Source organism: Hippocampus bargibanti, linkage group LG12 (assembly GCF_051943395.1).
Source record: "Hippocampus bargibanti isolate YZ-2025 linkage group LG12, ASM5194339v1, whole genome shotgun sequence".
NCBI lineage: Eukaryota > Metazoa > Chordata > Actinopteri > Syngnathiformes > Syngnathidae > Hippocampus > Hippocampus bargibanti.
In genome coordinates, this window is record NC_142745.1 from 16,145,292 (window position 1) to 16,164,106 (window position 18,815).

General features: G+C 41.7%; 3 protein-coding genes and 1 pseudogene across 5 annotated transcripts; 1 reads left to right on the forward strand and 3 right to left on the reverse strand.

Annotated features, from left to right (window-relative positions):
* Positions 1-823: 823 nt before the first annotated feature.
* On the reverse strand, positions 824-13,320 carry ergic3 (ERGIC and golgi 3). Of its 2 annotated transcripts, XM_089009478.1 has the most exons (14): positions 13,084-13,320; positions 11,825-11,895; positions 10,416-10,503; positions 10,159-10,278; positions 9,559-9,655; positions 9,314-9,479; positions 6,449-6,506; positions 5,374-5,388; positions 4,868-4,899; positions 4,105-4,201; positions 2,589-2,653; positions 2,367-2,503; positions 2,227-2,282; positions 824-2,118 (listed from the first exon to the last, which is right to left on the reverse strand). In XM_089009478.1, the coding sequence occupies exons 1-14, from the start codon at positions 13,229-13,231 to the stop codon at positions 2,039-2,041; spliced, it is 1,230 nt and encodes a 409-aa protein (XP_088865604.1). In that variant the 5' UTR covers positions 13,232-13,320; the 3' UTR covers positions 824-2,038. The 2 variants fall into 2 exon arrangements, with proteins under 2 accessions (XP_088865604.1, XP_088865605.1); XM_089009479.1 differs by lacking the exon at positions 5,374-5,388 and having other exon boundaries at positions 13,084-13,317.
* Positions 3,188-4,066, forward strand: romo1 (reactive oxygen species modulator 1). The gene is made up of 3 exons (XM_089009483.1): positions 3,188-3,341; positions 3,588-3,724; positions 3,839-4,066. Exons 2-3 carry the CDS (start codon positions 3,588-3,590, stop codon positions 3,945-3,947), a joined length of 246 nt encoding a protein of 81 aa, XP_088865609.1. The 5' UTR covers positions 3,188-3,341; the 3' UTR covers positions 3,948-4,066.
* Positions 13,321-13,550: 230 nt separating the features above from the next.
* On the reverse strand, positions 13,551-16,304 carry hesx1 (HESX homeobox 1). Its single transcript, XM_089009482.1, has 5 exons — positions 14,539-16,304; positions 14,234-14,352; positions 14,046-14,147; positions 13,799-13,969; positions 13,551-13,666 (listed from the first exon to the last, which is right to left on the reverse strand). The coding sequence occupies exons 1-4, from the start codon at positions 14,663-14,665 to the stop codon at positions 13,826-13,828; spliced, it is 492 nt and encodes a 163-aa protein (XP_088865608.1). The 5' UTR covers positions 14,666-16,304; the 3' UTR covers positions 13,551-13,666; positions 13,799-13,825.
* On the reverse strand, positions 14,539-18,653 carry LOC148890715 (B9 domain-containing protein 2 pseudogene; annotated as a pseudogene). Its single transcript, XR_016116687.1, has 4 exons — positions 18,629-18,653; positions 16,312-18,564; positions 15,241-15,324; positions 14,539-14,637 (listed from the first exon to the last, which is right to left on the reverse strand). The product of XR_016116687.1 is annotated as a B9 domain-containing protein 2 pseudogene (transcript).
* Positions 18,654-18,815: the final 162 nt, after the last annotated feature.

Here is an 18,815-nt window from a genome sequence, read left to right on the forward strand (position 1 = left end):
CTCCTGGAAGTAAAAAAAGGGGGGCAGGGGGTTGAGAACTCTCTTTTATAAATATGTTTAACAAAATTGCTAGGGTCATTCAGTGATGCTCCTCAGATTTCCTCTTGTGAGGTGCCATTTTTACAATTGAGTCAGTGTTCGTCATACTTGGAAGGAGTGACCGGACAATTTATCACGCGCAGGTGAGGATTGGATATAAAGCCAAGAAAACACGCACACATAACCGATAAATACCGTAATACTTCCAGTCCGAAAGAATCCCTGGAGGAGTCTGAAGACGTCACAGAGACGGGAAGTTACTCAAACTTGTGTTGTTTGAAGCAAAAGAAAGCGCCTCGGACAACACCGCCATCTTGTGGCCGACAGGAGTCACTAGGACAAAACATGAATCAAGTGTTTAACTCAATAATAACAAATTCAATTTAGAAGCGTCATTCAAAATTTCCAAGGACAATTTAGTCACAGGATAATTTTTTCTGCCGGTGAGCAGCAGTCGCCAGACGCGCCAGTGTTCACTCAACCCGGAAGTATTTATTAATTGCACAAAACGCACAAAATGACCTAGTTGTGCCTTAATATAATTTTTAAACAAGTCAATCTGCAATATTATAAAACTATTTCTCTAAAATAAATATTTGGGGAGGAATTAATTCGTGTTGCAAAGCCAGATCTGATATAAAAGTCCATCTGCCTTCTGCAACATGCTGGCAACCAGGTCAGGCGGGATACACGGGAGCTCATGAAACCGAAAGCAAGATACAAGATTGTTGTCAGTGAAAAGGTTCAATAGCATTCAAGCAAAGGTACACAGTGGAGGCTGGTGTCTTTTACATTTATTGTGTCATTTTTAATTTTAAAAAACGGTTTTGAAGACAATAGAAATACATTTTACCCTTGCGCACGCACACACAAACACACACTGTAACACACACCTACAGTAGATAGGCTGCACCCCTGATTTGAATGTTAACTCGACTCCCACCGACTACATGGTTCACACTTGAGTTCTTTGAGGCCTTCAGCAACTGAATGGACCACCAAACTCCAACCCAACGGGACTGTGCCAGATTCACTGAAATGAATACAATCATTGGGCAATGTTAACAACTCCAAACTATAATCAGCAAGAACATTTACAAAAATGAAGCAGACTCAACTCAATCTTTTTTTCCCTTTCAATCTTGTGATACTTTTGTGGCCAACCATAGGAAATGTATCCTTGTGTAATTTCTACTTGGTGATCGAAACCCAAACATGTCTTCTTGAGATGATGTAATAAATATTGACAAGACTAGTTGTTAAAGTAACTGACAAGAACATGCAGTGAATTGAAAAAAAAAAAAAAAATGTGACAGACAGATGATGCGCAAAAAAAAAAGGGGGGGGGGGGCGGACACAAGCAAGGGCGCTAATCAAATAACCTACACTAATTACTAAATGTAGGGATGTTGGAGGAAAGAAAGAGAGTTAGTGAAAGAAGTTGGTCAACAAAAAAGGCAGACATATAGAATGCAACAAGGCACCGAGGCACAGGGTGCCTACGAAGAAATGTAGGCAATTTCAAAAGAAAAAGAAAAAAAAAACCAATGCGATGAGCGCAATCAAGGAATCGATATAGCAGCAAAAACAAGGACCAAAACAAACCCAACCAAGGAAGAGACAAACAAGGGAGATTTTTTTGGCAAAGGACCAGAACAAGGGACCGAAGACACAAGGGCGTGAAGAAGGAGAAAGAGCCATTTGGCAATCTTGTTGATTCCAGGACAACCCACAGGTGATATGAAGTGCGACTGTGCTCATTTGACTGACAGAACAACCATCCCGGCGGGACTGGGCCAGCAGGGTGAGTCATCGCGCTCATAGGAAACTAACAAAAAAGGGGGAGACAGGACCCCCGCTGATGTTCAGCGTCCTTCTCTGCCTTTCCATGTCTGAACATCCGTCCATCTGGCTGACAGGACGTCCATCCGTCCGTCCGTCCGGTTGACTGTGCGTCGTACTCAGGGGGCCACATGGAGACCAGCGGGAGATGCAGTTGTTAGGAGGCTTTACCCAGTTCTATCTTCTTTTGGATAACGCGAGCCGAGTGGTAGATGAAAGAGTCGATGAGGCCGGCAACTGTGATAAAATGACATGGCGGGAGGTGGTTGTAGAGGGGTGGGGGGTGAAAAGAGACATCTTGAGAATTCATCCCAAAATGTGCAGGTGCTGGAGTTAGAAACAGACCTGTGAAGACGCCCCCGATGATGGCGCACACTCCGGTCAGGAAGTGAGTGAAGGATCTAAAGGACAACAACATTTCACAACCCCCAAAAAAGCACTTGTATTCCGCGAACCAGAAAAAGGGAAACATTTGCAGTCCTTACCTGTGTTTCTCAGTGAATTTCACCATCATGGGTGAGAGCTCGTATAAAACAAAGACCCCCGGTAGGCCTTGGTCACCTATCAAGCCGTTGGCCACTTTTTCGTGCCTGGTGACAGAGAACTGGTTGGTTTTTACAACCTGCAGACAAGTACAAAAATAAAAAGCGCTCATCTGCCTTCCGGCTCGAGGTGTTGGGATAGTACTCAAGTCACGTCGCACTCACCTCTCCATCGGTTTTCAAGTAAATGGTTGGGACAATTTTGACAAAGTACTGGTACATCATTGAGGCTGAAGGAAAGGAAATACAGGAAAACCACAAGAGCAACATATTTACTTTCACCTTAAATTGATTCTGGATTACAGTAGTTCACTAACTTTGTACATGGCAGTTTAAACAGTAATAAGGCAAAACAAATAACTAAATCCAAATCATTACGTTTTAACTGTATTATTCACAAAAGTGAAAAACTGCGCCAAACGTTCAGAAACATAAAAAAAACTTCATATGTATTACAGAAAAGTCATAAACACACACACCGAAACGTTGTGTTCATCTGAAATGTGCTCACAAAAGGTCTTTTACATTTGCCGCAGTAACACACAAGGATTAAATATTCATGTCCTAATGACGAAAGTGAATGTTAGTGGAGGACAAAAGGGATCAGGACGTAAGCCACTAATTCGAGGAGACACAAAAAAAATGTCCGAAGTCAAAGGGACATCCGCTCAAGACGTACCGAATCGGAGCCGATGATTGAACTGTTACACTACAAAAAAAAGGGCCACACGGCGTCGCTGTATTACGACGCCGGTGATGTCATATCTGCTCACTTCCGGTCTTATTTTTGCAATCTTCCTACTTCCGGTTATGGCGGCCTGACAGAAAGACATTAAAACGCTGCAGCGCTCAAGTACGCCCGAAATTGAAAATCCAGGAGAGTCCGAAGAAGCGAACTTTAGAAAGATCTGAATTAAGGTAACCAACAGTTTTTAGCTCTTACAATAAATCGTGTCCCGTTTTCCTCACAAGGTCCCAACACAAGTGTCGTTATCCTGCTAATGCTACGCGTTAGCATTCAAATGCTATTACATTGGTACGCATGCAGGGAGACAGGGTCCATTTCAAGTCTCGACGAGTAACAAACTAACGAACAATCAAAGGGCTGTCATAACTTTTTTAAGCGCTTCATAATGTGAACTGTGTGTCGTCTTGGCGATCCAGATGCCCGTGGCTGTCGCACCCTACGGCCAGGGTCAGGCCCAGCCCAGCTGTTTCGACCGGGTCAAGATGGGATTTATGATGGGATTCGCGGTGGGCATGGCCGCTGGGGCCATGTTCGGTACTTTCTCCTGTCTCAGGTACACCTCCACCCCCCTTTATATATTTGCCCAACTTCAATCTTGTCAGATAATGACTGTTCGCGTACTGGAAATGACTGAATAAAAGACCATTGGCTTTTCGCTCGTCTACAGAATTGGCATGAGAGGTCGGGAGCTGATGGGAGGAGTTGGCAAGACCATGATGCAAAGCGGTGGGACGTTTGGCACCTTCATGGCTATTGGAATGGGCATCCGCTGCTGAGGACCACAACCAATCGGCAATCCTACAACATCGACTGGACTTTTGCAATGGCAGCCGACATTTTTCAGTCCGCTGGGCCATGTCATTGCTTCCATTAAAAACAAACTAAACATTGCAAAGTGCTATTTAGAGTTCTTCCCCTTCTCACAGAACTGACCTTGTGGCGCCGTCACATGCGTGCCGTCCAGGGGGTTCACGATGCCGGGATAATCCTCCCCGAATGACAAGTGTTTGATCAAATGAGTCATGTTGATCTAAATCACAGGGTATCCGATTTTAAACAATGAGAAAAACAATTCAAATGTCACAAAGGATACATACAAGCAAGTTCACATTTTTTGTACTAAACTCTTTGCAAAAAAAAAAAAAACAAAAACACTTAACTCATTCACTGCCAGACGATGTACAAATATTTGTCCACTCCAGCGTCAGGTTTTTTTGTCATTTTTACTCAAATTGCAGGACCCACAGAAGATTGTTTTAGGACTACATCAACATTCACTTCAGTGTAAGAAACCATCTTCTCTCTTTTTTTCATAAAAAAAAGTTAATTCCTAAATTATACGGGTTTGGGGTTATCTGAGCTTGAAATGGGGGCGGCTGTACAAAATACAATACATACATAATGATTTATATAGCGCTTTAACAACAAATCGCTAACTTGGACAAAAGGCAAATGCTGCCTTCTCGTGAAAGGAAAAATCATTTCCAGAAGTCTGACCAGTGCTTTGTCGGCACGTGACGTGGTCCACGTCACACTTTATTTCTCGAATAAATTCGGGAATGGCAGCAAATGAGTTAATTGTGCTATAAATCCCACTCTGGTGCCATCTTAAACTACATGTAGCTCAGTTCAACAGGTATCAAAAGTTTTTAAGATTAACCTTTTGGGGGTGGCACATAATCAGTTACGTACTTACATTGTCCAAGCCAAAACTCTGCAGGTCGTGAACTGCAAAAGACCAAAACAAATCACATTTGACAATGGAAGGCAAAAAGGTGTTTGTACAGTTGTACCCGTGTGTCGAATTTCAAGCCGATGTGACTTTTACTCTAAATAACATTGCGGTGAGGTGCTGATTGAAAGACTACTAGCACAGCACATGCGCTGGGAATGCAAGCTTTGCTTTTCAAGAAACATGGCGGAAGCAGAATAGGTCACTACAATATGTAGCACAAGCACATAAAACAATTGTACAGCTGTTGCTATCAGACTGTCTGAAGACTTTTGAGTGTGCTCTAACAGTTTTGGTTAAACATTCCATTATAATAGCACGAGAGGGTCAAAAGTGGTTTAGATGAGCACCAAACTTCCAAAAAGGAAGAAAATAAGACAGCATTAGTAGTCTTTTAAAATAAATGGCCATCTTGTGACGGAATGACTCTATATCAATTTTTTTACTCTGTAAAGGGAAGATGGACTTACTTTCCACAGAGTGCACTGCAGAAAGAAGAGAGAAGAAACACCATATGATGATTTTTATTTTGTATTTTTTTATGGGCAGAAAACACAACGTTAAGTCATGCGCTGGCCGGGGCTGCACCGCACTTAATTGCACGCATGTGAGTCGAATTGTGATGAAAAGGAATTTCCAAAGCGTTTACTCGAATCGATTTTGTAACGTGACCGTGCAGTCCCAGATAACAAAAGATTTGAAGGGGAAACATGGAAGGCGGATGTTAAACTCGGTGCTTCTCGTCTCTCGTTTCCACTGCAGAGCACCGAGATGGTTAGCGGCAGGGTTGGCATATTCAGATAAGAACACAAAGCCACCATTAACCAAGTCAAGGAGTCGGAATAAAAAGCTCATAGAATGCATATCCTTGCTTTCTCAATGCTTTGCGCTTTTTTTTTCTTAGTTTGGTGCACGAATGTGATGACGGGGAGCGTGTCCCTTGGGATATTTTTGAGCTCTGTCGCTCATTTTCCCAGAACACATGTATCAGCTTCATAGTTGACTCCAAGTGTCTACAGTGAAGGCGAGTGTGAATGTTTTGATTTTATTTATTATTTCTTTGGGCTATTAGCGTCCTGTGATTGGCCAGTGAGCGGTCCAGGTTGTACCCCGACGCGAGCGCAATGATGTCACCTAGGTTAGATTCTATTTCGAACTATATAGGAACTAAATGGATAGATGAAAGTTGCAGAATGGTATGTGGTAGAGCTTGGAGAGGGGATGCAGAAGTTTCTGAACAGATGTGAGCTTAGGCGAACTGTTTTTTTTTTTTGTTTTTTTTTTGGAGGGGGGGGGGGAGGCTGCATTTAAATTTTTCGGACAAAGAAATCTTGGCAAATTGCTCAAGAATGCATTTTTTTCTATCTGTTCCATCTATCTTTTCCAGCGACACCTACAGGCAGGTCAAGAATTAAAATTGCTGACCATGAAGGCACAAGTTGCTCCACTTCAATGTTCAGAAACCGTTGAGAGATCACCGGAGGCAGGGGCGAAGGGTGGTGGTGGGGGGGGGGGGTGAGCACAGAAAGCAAAAATCAGTCTTACCATGCACATGCGACTGCTGAAAACTTTTGCCCGGAGCGAAGTGGAAGTTTCCCGCTACCTGCAAGTTTAGCAGCACGTGAATCAAAATGAGCATCATTGAAGGTCCCGCCATACACAAAATAGTGCAAGGCTTTTTTCTCACGTGAAAATCATTTGGCTTTAGTATAGCAGTATGCACGGAAGTACATTTTAGAGATTGGTCGAAAATAAAGCAAGTGAGTGGATATATGGGTAAAAAAAAAAGGTACCATATTTTCCCATGTAAAAGGCGCACCCAAAAGCCTTGATTTTCTTTAAAGGAAGACCTTGCTCCTTATACGCCGGTGCACCTTATGTGTGAAGACCTGTTGAGGCACAACAGGTCTGGGAACTACTGTCAGCAGCTACCCCCCCCCCCCCCCAGACCATTTTGCGGCCCGCCTTGATATGAAAGATTAATGTTAGTGCGGCCCGCATGATTGATATGAATGAAACTTGTGTGTGGAGCTGAACAAGTAGGCAAGAGAAGCCATGTTTAGGACAGTTCATGTTCAATATGTTCTTTATGTTAAGGAAGTGAAACGTTAAAGAACTGTGAATACAGACATTTGAAACTTTATTAAAATAATTAGTTTTCATGTGGTTTTTTCAGTCGTCTGTATCTGCCTTAAGATCATTATAATTATTTTATTTATGACTGATTAATTTATTTTTTATTCATTTTTGCATTTATTCATTTAAGTCACTTTTTGCGTGTTAAAAATAAAGATTTTGAGAACATTGGAATGTTTTATCTGTGATTTCCTTGTGGAAATCCTGATGCGGCCCAGCCTCACCCAGACTCTGTCTCCAGCGGCTCTTGGGTCAATTGAGTTTGAGGCCCCCGATGTAGAAGAAGTCATGCGCGGTGCATGCTGGGATACATAAAACAATGTTTCATTTCAATAATCTAAAAAAATTATTTGCAAGGTGGATCATCTTCCGTTTTCGGCCTAATAATTAGAAATGGAACATTCAGTGTTTTCTGCATTTAGTAAATCAAGAAAAACAACATTTGTCCATTTCTGATAATTTGAAGGGCAAAATATTCCATGAAAACCTCTGAGGAACATAAATGTTTGAAAAAAGGAAGATTGGAAATCTCTGACAAGTATATTTATTATTGTATTGTGATATAATATATTCAGCATCTGACTATCTTACTGTTTTGTTGACATTCCCTTTAATGCAGCACACTCTAATGCAGGTGTCGGGAACCTATGGCTTGCAAGCCATATATGGTTCTTTTCATGATTGCATCCGGCTCGCCGATAAAACTCAATACATATTCTCGCTTGTTCACTCATTTCCTGTTTGGGCGGCAGTTGGCGGAAAGCGCAATTTTGATTGGATGATACTGACCTATGGCCGTTGATGTCAAAACAGGTAAACGCCCCCTTCTAAATAAGCCTGACAAGTTAAAAAAATGTGGAGACAAAAAGTTCTGCCATGATTCTAATTTGTAATGAAACAATACCATGAATGAAACAGTTGAATATCAGTGGAACTTTGACATAATTAATTTTTTTATTCATTTTTGCATTTATTCATTTAAGTCACTTTTCTTGTGTTAAAAATAAAGATTTTGAGAACATTGGAATGTTTTATCTGTTGTATGGTTGTGTTACTACCGTAATGCTCGTTGTGTTGCTGCCGCGTAACAGGCACTGTTTTGAAAGAAAAGTTAAGGTATATTACAGTGTCTGAAACTCATGACAAAAAGTTAGCGGACACCAGGGCAGACAACTCTGAAAAGTTGCCTACCCCATTTTCCACAACTTCAAACACAATAAAATGACTAATCTAAAAAAAAAAAAAAAAAAAAAAAAAAAAAAAAAACATTTTTGCGAAGTATAAAGGATTTTTTAAAATTAAGGAAGTACCTACCACAAATGCTCCCTTGCTTAATTTTTGGTAAATATCCTTTGCTGATGATTTTGCTCCAGTTGTCGTTTGTCGTCGTGGTGCACAATGCAATGTTTGTGTTGCGTTATCTGCTAAAAGCCGCGTGGACTGCTCTTTCTAAGCGCCTTTCAAAACTCAAGTACACTTTACAGTCACGGTATAGTCCGAAGCACTGATTGGCTGCCGTGCCGAGTATGCAAATTGGCAAACGATCATTCATTTGGCAATTTGCATACTCGGCACGGCAGCCAATCAGAAGCCTGTTTCGTGCTTCGGACTATAGCGGTTTGTTTGTAGCTTTTGCTTCATTGAATAAAACAAATGTTTGATTTGAAAAAATCTTTTTTTTTTCTCTTGAAGAAGTTGTCAGCCACCCGGGCCAAGACGTTTTGAAAGTTGTACGCCCCGGGCCTTTGGGCAGACGTTATTTCAAACACTGTAAATTATTACAACTTTGAAAACTTTTGCTGTGTACCGTCTTTCTTTATAAACATGCAGTCTCTAGACAGGTGCGGTTTATCTATGTACAAAATGATTATTCCTTTAAAAATATACTGGGTCAGGCTTATAATCAGTTGCGCTCTATAGTCCGAAAATTACAGTAACTAGTTTTCAAATTTAAAGTAAAAAATAATGTGATTGTGGTTTACATATGAAGATTCAATTTTTTTTTGGTTCTGACCCTAGCAAGCCACTGGGCCTTGATTTTGACACCTATGCTTTAATGGGTGTATAATGTAACCCCAGCCTCTACTGTAGCGCTTTATAATCCGGTGCGTCTTATCTATGGAAAACCAGTGGGGATGCGCCTTATAGTCTGGAAAATACGGTACGCTACGGAGACTATTGTCAAACAAACCTCGAGCACTCTAATTTTTGTCCTGAATCTCATTGGAGTTTGTGTGTGTCACAGCAGAAATTGGCCGATAACCACGCCATTACCTTGTTGACCTCCAGAACTCCATACACCTGGCAGCCTTCGTTTTTCTGCTCCTGCATCTTCTGCGTGAAACCTTCCCGTTTGCACTGCTCGATGGTGTCGGCATTTTTGAAGGCCCAGCCTCGACGCCGATACGCCTCGCGCACATCGTCGCAGGTATTGCAGCACCTGCGCGCAATCCGTCTGTTATTATCTGTTTGAGTGAGGAAGGTGACTAAACGCCGGTGTTACGTTCAATCTTCCTTACTTGAGTTCTTCCGTCTGCGCACCGTAGCAGCTCTCGCACCGATTTGGGTCGAGCGTGGAGAGATCAAAGGCTTGTCCGTCATCAGCTTTCCCGAGTTCTGCAAAGCGATCATCATCAACTTCATTGTTACTACAAAAAAAAACAATAAAATACACACACAAAGCTATTGTGTTCGGCAAGATATTCCCCAATTCAATTTTTTTGTGTATCTTTCTCATCTGTAACCGTCTAGGAACGGAAAAAAAAGATTCACAAGTTTGACGCCGATTTGAGGTGATTTGGGCATCCCAAGGGTTGCTATAATACTTCTAGTCACATACATTTCCAATACTTGCATGCACATTTTCTTTATCTTCAACAAAAACGACAAATGTTACTGCATCTTATTGAACATTTTTGACCGTCTTATACATGTCTCAAGGACACTTTACAGTCACAGGATATTTTTTTCTGCGGGTGAGCAGCGGCAACCACACGCGCCAGTGTTCACTCACAAATTTCCACTAGAAAGATAAAAAAGGCACTACGGTGGTGACGCTACTGTAGGTTTTTGTACCATTTGGGACATTGGTACAGGACGTGGCGGGGGAAGCATCTTACCGTGTTTCTCCGCCTCTTGGGTGACAGCTTGGAGGTCTTGGTCCAGTCGTTGCTTGAAGAGGTTGTGTTCCACATCCAGCTGCTGCTCGCCGGCCACGTCCATGGCGTCGATGCTGAGATCTGACGGGAAGCGGGAAATTTTGTGTCATCGCCAAGCACGGCGGATACATAAATAAGTCGCGGTTAGTGGGATCAATCTAAAGTCAAATCATGTTGGCTCAGTGACGCGGAAGTGAGATCTTTGGTGAGTTACTCACAGGCGCAGGGCATGTGCGGGAAGACCACGTCGATGTTGATCTTCAACTTGTCTCCTCGGGACGTGTCCACGTATAGTTCGGGATGCACCTGCGGGGAAATGAATGTAATGGTGCTGCCCCTTGACTGATTAATATGTCTCCCACTTTTCACCTTTCCTCATTTGGGTGTGCCGGAGTCGAGGTGGGGTTCCACCTGAAGCGATCACGGTGCCACACACAATTCGGTATTGATTTATCTTTGTCTTTTGCAGAACAAATAATAGTGTATTCCAAACAGTAAATGTGGGAATGTCTCACCCAAAAAGAGGCAATAAAATGGCCACCGAGCTGTGAGGAATGAATCAGCCCGTTTCCACAGGCTGATAAATTCATTCCATGGAGCTTGGACTCCCTCTGCTGGCGGCTTTTGGATGTAACACACGGTTTAAAAAAATAGTACAGCAAAATACATTGACGTAATGGAAAGACGCTACAATGCGTCTTTTTTACGGTCAGGAGGCGGTCCTTTTCTGACGTCACGTACGGACTCGTCTCCAACTCAAAAACAAGACTTCCTGAATGTTCAGCGCGAGTCTTAAAGCGTAAAATATAGCTATATGCTGTGGAATCTTATTAAAATACACCCAGTAGAAGTCATTTGAAGCCATTTTACAAATTATGGACACAACTTGTCCGGAGACGTCCGTTGTCCTTTAAGCCATATAAGGCAAATTTGTCTTGCTTCACCCCAGTGTTGTTTTTTTAAAATTTAAATTAACTTCTTTTTAAACTTGTAAGACAATTAAGATTTTTTGAGAAACCTTTACCTGTTTGATGTCTTGCGAAGAGAATTTAACTTTGTACTACTCATCCTGTTGCTCCTTTTCTGTGTAAAATAATAATAATAATAATAATAATAATACATGTAATTTCTAAGCGCCTTTCAAAACTCTCAAGGACACTTTACAGGATTTTTTTTGTGCGGGTGTTAGTCAAATTTTAAAATGTCACTTGAAGTCACTTTTGGCACCATTTGTGCTAAAACGTACTTCATCCATTCTTGGAAAACATTGCTGGTGATACAGTCGATTTAAAAAAAAAAGGTTAGGGTGAGGCTGTGATGCCGAAATTTGCAATTGCCATTATTTCCTGCGGAAAAAAAAATCTTCCAACTTTTCAGGTTTTGCTGTATGTGCAATCAATCAATAAATAAATGAAACTAATTGCATGTGTCAACATGCAATTACGTGCCTTGTATTTCTGGCATGCGCCTTTGGCTGAATATGATAGAGTCAAACCGGTCTTTCAAAAAGGAATCCCGAACCTGTTCAATTGCAAGTTGTTCTCCGACTACTTCCGAGCGCGTCAATTTAACCACTGACGTGTTCATTTTTCTGAACAATGACACATGAAGATGCGTGTACACAAACCTCTTTAGTGAGATAGTACTGCAGCTCAGAAATGAAGAGGATTAACATGATGATGCCGCTGATGATTGTCACTGCGGAGAGAGAAACAGAATCTAGGTCAAGACAGACTGCTTTGAAATCTGAAGGTAAAGAAAGCGCACATCACATTATAGTTCCATGCGATTTTTTTGTACATTACAATGCACATTTTTTTGGTCAACATATTGACTGGGAACATCAAAAAAGTGGGGCGGACCAGCTATCATTGGCACTGACTCCTTTTACACTGCCATTTATTGAAACCCCATTCCAGTGAAGTGTGAAATTAAATTCACTAGGGAGACAAAACATTTCATGTTGAAACTCAAAAACAAAGAGCCAAACAATTTTTAATTGTATGGATGTAACACTCCCAAAAAAGCTGGGACAGTTGGCGGGGGGAAAAAAAAGACAAAATAGTTGTGGAATGGTCATCAAACACTGAAATGGCAATGACACCAGGAATGTATACATAAATGAAGTACGTATGTATTATGATGAAATGTAAAGCACGACAAGAGACACCCTGGACCGTTGAACGGTTAAAGTTGCATATCCAGCGAGAAATGGAAAGAGTTCCACTAACAAGACTTCGATGTTTTGTGTACTCAGTTGTTGTGAGCTCTTTTTAATCCCCTTTAAAACGGCTGTAAAAAGATTGACACTACCCACTTTCATATTGACGTTTCGGAACCATTCATACAAAGCAGACGTCTTTAATATGCATATTGTCCACAGAAGAGATTCAGAGCGACATGAGAACAAAAAAATTGCGTTGGTCGAAGCTTTCATGCAGAGCAGAAAAGAATGCAATGAGAAAAATACGCCTGATTTGACACTTGGCTTTTTGGTATATTTTATATAGAACAGACTGACAAGTAGGGGGGAAAGCCAGCAACATAAACCGGGATTTCATAGGAACGTGCAGTACTATTCACGCGGAGTATTAGGAAAGAGCTGCAGAAAAGACAAACTGATATATCGGTTGCCCCTTTCACAAGACTGCGTCGGTAACTTTTGCACAATGTGGCCACACGCCTATAACGCGGTCCTTCTATTTTTGACCCCTTCTGGGTGTGCGTTTTGACACGCAGGTTGAGGTTAAATACAATACCCCACAACAAGTGTTAATTTGCTCGACATCCAGGGGTTAAACGTAACCGGATAGCCTTGTTGTTAGCCGAGACCGCTAGCGGCGCCGACTGACGGCTTCTTTTTTCCGACAAGCCGCTGCCTCTCACCGGTCGCGCCGCCCCACGTCTTCACCCGGAAATCCTCCAGAGTTTTGGGGTAGGCGTCAAACTGTTTGAGCTTGTTGAGCGTGTCCATTTTCCGCAGCTGTCTCCAAACACGCCACCGATACCGACACAGTCGATGGATTCCGAACATACATATCAAGTCCGGGGTTTTCACTTCCGGGGTAGGAGGCGGGGTCTCTGTGTGTGGACCAATCAGCGATGGACGCGTTCACCGACAACACGCCCCTGAAACGTTTGCCTGCAATGTCTGCCGGAATTTACACTCCAATAGTGTACAACGAAACGATTTAAATATGTAAGCATGAATTAAAAATATTTCTCGGATTTTAAAATCCATATGAAGTTTGAAAATATATATTAAATGAAAAAAATAATCCAACATTGATGAAAAGATTGAAAAAAAACAAGGAACAATCCAGTGCAGAGAAATATACTGTACCCAAAAAAAAGATTACATGTAAACATTTTAATCATGCTTATCACACAACAGTTAAAAGGTGACACTGCTGTATTAATACTAATTGGAAGTTATATGTTGGGTTGGATGTGTATGGATGAACGTATAGATGGATGTCTCTGTGTAAGCTCTCAGTCGTACAGGAGTGGTCCATCGATGAGAAGGTTTCTTCAGCCGTCATCTGTACAAAAGTTTTGTACAGATGACGGCTGAAGAAACCTTCTCATCGTATAGATGGATGATGGATGATGGATGGATGGAAAAATATTATTCCTCAACCTCGGCTTGCAGGTCATCACTCCTGAGCTGACCAACTTTCATCCCAAGATGCGACACGGTGGACTGAACCATACTCAGCCGGCTTTCTCTGAGGGCTCGTCTTAATTTGGCCCGTCGGTTCTGAAACCAGATCTCCAATATAAAAGAACAAAAATAAGGAGTATTTGTGAACATTTTGTGTCTAAGTGTGTGTCTGAGGGGTCCAAACCTGTATGCGGTCTTCATCCAGTTCCAAGCTCCCGGCCAAATGTTCCCTAAGTTGGATGCCTGGATAACAGTTGACCTGAAACACTGCTTCCAGAACATTCACCTACCGCCCCACCCACCCAACAGAAACATATGACTAGGACAATCCATGATCAATACTCCTATGTCACTGATGAATTAATTGATTACTTGGCTGTCGGTGAAGGCAGTTCGAGGTCGGCGTCCGACGTACCAGCTGAAAGTTGAATTATGAAAGCTGAAGCCGGAAGGATGGTGATGGCAAGTATTGTTCTCATCTGACTTCATGTCTGCAAGAAAACAATAACCCCCAAACGACCCAACCACACGGACACAAAGTAAAATTACCACTTAAAAAATTGTCACTGTTGGCGTTATATATTTAATTCCGTGTTGCTGAAGTAATAACGCACTTTGCAGGGTTCTGTGTGATATATTCCAAGTTTGCTGAATATCAGTGTGAAAGATTCACCCACCTGGTGTCTGGTCCCAAGGTCGGTGGAGTTTTATACGTCTTCCTGCTCGTTTGCCTTCCAAATCTAAAATACGCTCAATGGAAAACACTGGCAGGGTTTCTGTGACAGGAACCACAGCCGAGGCCATGGCAACACAATTGATTCGTATGACTATTACCTCAATGCTATTCTTACTTCATTGTATTTTTTTTTATAATTACACAATATTCTCCTAATGACAAACTGTTGGCGCCATGAGGATGAGGAATGTGTGTGGAAAGCCCTGATGACATGCCTCACGTTTAAATGGAAAGGGAAAGATTCAATGACATTGCCGACCAATGAGAATGAAGACGTGTTTATTTGCATGTGAATGAGATTTCCCGAGGTTCTGGCTAATCTGGTAAGTGTGTGCATGTGTGTTTGAAAAGACAACATATTCCTTTTCTTAGTGGGCTTAGTTCAACAAATTCATGTTGTGACTCTACGGGGGGAGGCCGCTGATCCGCTTTTGTTCCCTTTTACAGGATACGAAAAGTACAGTAGTCGTGTTGGTGCGGTTGCTTTTACGCTAGTTTCATTCTTCAACATTTGGCCATTTTTTGAGGAGCTACTCGCAGCACATCAGTTTTGAAAGGCGCTTAGAAATTAAATGTATTATTATTATCACCGACATGTTTTACAAGTCTAAATACTGAAAAAAATGTCCGTTAATTTACTCACAAATACTTAGTCTGTTGTACAATAAGTGGCTACACAGGTTCAGCGGATCTTCTGTTTGAGTGGAAGAGCATTTGATCGTCATTCCTGTCACCAAACATGACAAGTATAGAGACAACCAGTAATTACATCGTTTTCATATCACTTACAGCAAATAAAATTTCTGCTAGAGTATTGTCAGTGTATTGGCATTGTCACAACACACCAATAGCTGTAAACACAATACTCGTGATTGACATATACAATAACTTTCTACATTTCATCGATTATTGTTCTTCTTTTCGGGGTCAATCAAAAATTTCTCCAGAAACTCCCAACTAGTCCAAAATTCCTCAGCCCGGATCATCACTAAAAACCCCTCCTTTCACCACATCACTCCTGTCCTCCAGCAGCTCCACTGGCTCCCTGTTAAACGTCGTATTGATTTCACGATACTCCTGTTTACATTTAAAGCCATCCATAACCTTGCCGCCGCCTATCTGTCTGACCTACTTCAAATCCCTCCACCTATGTATGCCCTCTGCCCATCTCACCACGATGGGGTGCAGAGCTTTCAGCCGCTCCACTCCCAAACTCTGGAGCTCACTTCCACCCAACATCCGTAACATTGACTCCCTTCCTTCTTTCAAATCTCACCTCAAACCCCACCTGTTTAAACTTGTTTTCATGGTCTAGTTTAATCTGCTGTTTTACTATTTATTGTTTTATTCATGATTTTATTGTTTTATGTATTGTTTTTATTGTAAAGTGTCCGTCAGTGTTCAGAAAGGCGCTTGTAGATTAAATGTATTATTATTCAATTCAAAGTGACTGATTAGGCAAGCTAGCAAAGCTAATGTAGCAATCTACACAATTTTAATGATTGTTTCTTGTTGGCAAGCAGCACATACACACACACACACACCAGTCTCAGGAGGTCCAAATAAAAGTACATACTTGGTCCACAAAAATGAATCACTACCAGCATGTACAGTAAAACGCCTACTTTCCATAACTTCTGACAAGCTAAAAAAATGTAGCAGTCTGAATTCGTATTCGTTGTTGACAGACAGCGCAAACATGCAGGACACTCACCACATATCCAAGCCAAAGTTCTTTATCTCCAAAAAGTTGGTCAATACCAAAACCAGGCGTCCCCTTATGCCAATCGGAAGTAAACAAAAGCTAGGGTTGGAGAATTTACAAAATAAAACAGTAGGAACATTAAATACAGCTTATCATTGGCAACACTCGTGCAATTAAAAGCAGAACATCAATTTAGTATTAATAATGGCCAATACGAACGGGCGAGTGGAACGCGTTAATGCTATTAGGGTAATCTGCACCATGTTGTCATGCTGATGAAGCCCTGCAGCATGTGAATGCAATGTAAAGCAGTAGGAAGGGGGAAAAATCTTTTCAGGGGAAGATTAGTTCCTAATGACGGCCCGGAGCAGATTTAAAATGCCAGCAGACTTCATTTAATCCTCATTGCCAGTGAATGGAATGAAAGCAAGAATGAATGAGTAGAGGAGTAGAGAAATTCCATTGAGTAACCTTTGTTGCATTTTGGAACAAGAATACTGTGAATTGGAACACAGGAACGTATATTAAACATTTAGAGTTTTAAAATAAGGTTTCAAAGTAGGTTGAGTTCAGATGAGTGGTTTCGAACCAGAGTTTGAGATTAAAGATGCAATTAAAGGACAACCGACGTCCCCGGATAAGTTGTGTCCATAATTTGTAAAATGGCTTCAAATGACTTAGACTGAGCGTATTTTAAAAAGATTCCCCCGCATATAGCTATATTTTACGTTTTAAGACTCGCGCTGAATATTCAGGAAGTCTTGTTTTTGAGTTGGTGACGAGTCTGTATGTGACGTCACTAAAGGAACGCCCCCTGACCACAAAAAAGACACATTGTAGCAGTCCTTCCATCACATCAATGTATTTTGTTGTATTGTTTGGTCTGAAAACCTTGTGTTGCACCCAAAAGCCGCCAGAAGAGGGTGTCCAAGCTCCATATAAGAAATTTATCAGCCTGTGGAAACGGAGGTGGCCACAGGAGGACGCCATTTTGTGCCTCTTTTCTGGTGATCGTTTCTCCCCAATGTTGCCTCAAAATGGCATGGAATAAATTCTTTAATTGATTGAAAACATGTATGCTTTCCTCTTCAGAACTATTTGAATCATATTCATAACTGGAGGTGTAACAAGAAAGCATATTGTCCAAATCTGAAGCCATTGTTTTGATTCTCAAGCAATACAAGACGTCTTGGCGTGACGTCACAAACTGGAGACGGGACATTCTGAAAATGCCCAATTACCAGCTCAATTTTTTGCAGATTTTGGACACTTTAAGTCATTTTTATTGGTGTTTTGCATTTGAATACAAATATCATACTGCGTGTTTTGGGTATTTTAGATGCTATAAAACGTTTTTCTGATGTTAGTTAAGAAACAAAAAAGTGACGTCGGTTGTCCTTTAAGTTTTATAGCCTTGGTTGGTTTTGTAGCAGAGCATATCTATTAGACATTTTGACCCAACCTATATTTTACCAAATGTTGGTGATTGCTGGTTAAAACATGCATATATTTTCCTATACGTATTTTACTGGACAGTCTTGGGAAGGACCATCGGCGCAGCAGCCAACATTACCTATTGAATTTTAATCACAAAATAAGTAGAAACATTTTTAGTCAAAGGACATTATAAATCATTATATGTGCTTACATGCTGGGTCCGAGAGGAGGTGCTGTATGTCATGCATATTAGCATATTTGACAATAAAGCTGAGTTTGACTTTGAAAAAAAAAGGAGAAGCCATCAATTGAGTCCAAGCTTCTGTTCCTGTTAACAATCCACTCCATATTTGTATAAGTTTCTCAAAATGACACCAAGCTCCAACTGCACGTCCCCCATGGCCACGGTGTGGACCCTGAATCGATCCGCCCCGCTGTAGATGATGTCCGGGGTGCGGAGCTGCGGCCCACCGCCGACGAACATTTGCGATAATTGCTCCCGCCACGAGCCAAGCGGCCTCCAGGTGGCACAGCTGATTCGGTGGTGCCCGGGGCTTGAGGGGACGTGACAATAACCGTAGCCGAGCAGCTGGCAGCGGCCGAACGAGTCCTGATGCAACACCTGGAGATGAAACTTGGGCCAGCCTTGGAGGCCCTTCGTCGCGTAATGGACGTCGATGGGATGGCTCTAGTACGCCGTGTCTCCCGTCTGGGGGTTGTCCACCTGAGACTGGCCCTGTTTGGAGCCCGAGAGGAGCCGCCACGCTCCTCCAGTGTGGAGTCTTCACTTGCAAAAGAGGCTGTTGTGGGGGAAACAGTTTACGTCTCCGTGGTAACATCATAAATTTGCCCTCAACCTTGTAACAGGCAATTATTCCAACACTTATACTTAGATTTAGCACTAATACGTCCATAAACTCGAATTTAAGTACTATACTAAGTTTATATATAGTATCATTTTGCGGTTACAGATGACACATTTATAGAAAACATATCCAAATAAATGATAGTTTGCGTATAAGAAAAAGGTCAGGACAAAATATTATATTAGTTCTTCTTCGACCTGTCTAATCTGT

Excerpts from the sequence above, each read along its gene's own strand:
- romo1 (XM_089009483.1), top strand. The coding sequence starts at position 3,588 with ATGCCCGTGGCTGTCGCACCCTACGGCCAGGGTCAGGCCCAGCCCAGC. Across the intron at positions 3,725-3,838 it reads GGTACTTTCTCCTGTCTCAG|AATTGGCATGAGAGGTCGGG; the intron begins GTACACCTCCAC and ends GCTCGTCTACAG.
- ergic3 (XM_089009478.1), bottom strand. The coding sequence starts at position 13,231 with ATGTTCGGAATCCATCGACTGTGTCGGTATCGGTGGCGTGTTTGGAGA. Across the intron at positions 9,656-10,158 it reads CCAAGAGGCGGAGAAACACG|AACTCGGGAAAGCTGATGAC; the intron begins GTAAGATGCTTC and ends ATCGCTTTGCAG. Across the intron at positions 2,504-2,588 it reads ACTTGAAAACCGATGGAGAG|GTTGTAAAAACCAACCAGTT; the intron begins GTGAGTGCGACG and ends ACTTGTCTGCAG.
- hesx1 (XM_089009482.1), bottom strand. The coding sequence starts at position 14,665 with ATGGCCTCGGCTGTGGTTCCTGTCACAGAAACCCTGCCAGTGTTTTCC. Across the intron at positions 14,353-14,538 it reads ACCTTGGGACCAGACACCAG|ACATGAAGTCAGATGAGAAC; the intron begins GTGGGTGAATCT and ends GTTTTCTTGCAG. Across the intron at positions 13,970-14,045 it reads TGGATGAAGACCGCATACAG|ATCTGGTTTCAGAACCGACG; the intron begins GTTTGGACCCCT and ends TTTATATTGGAG.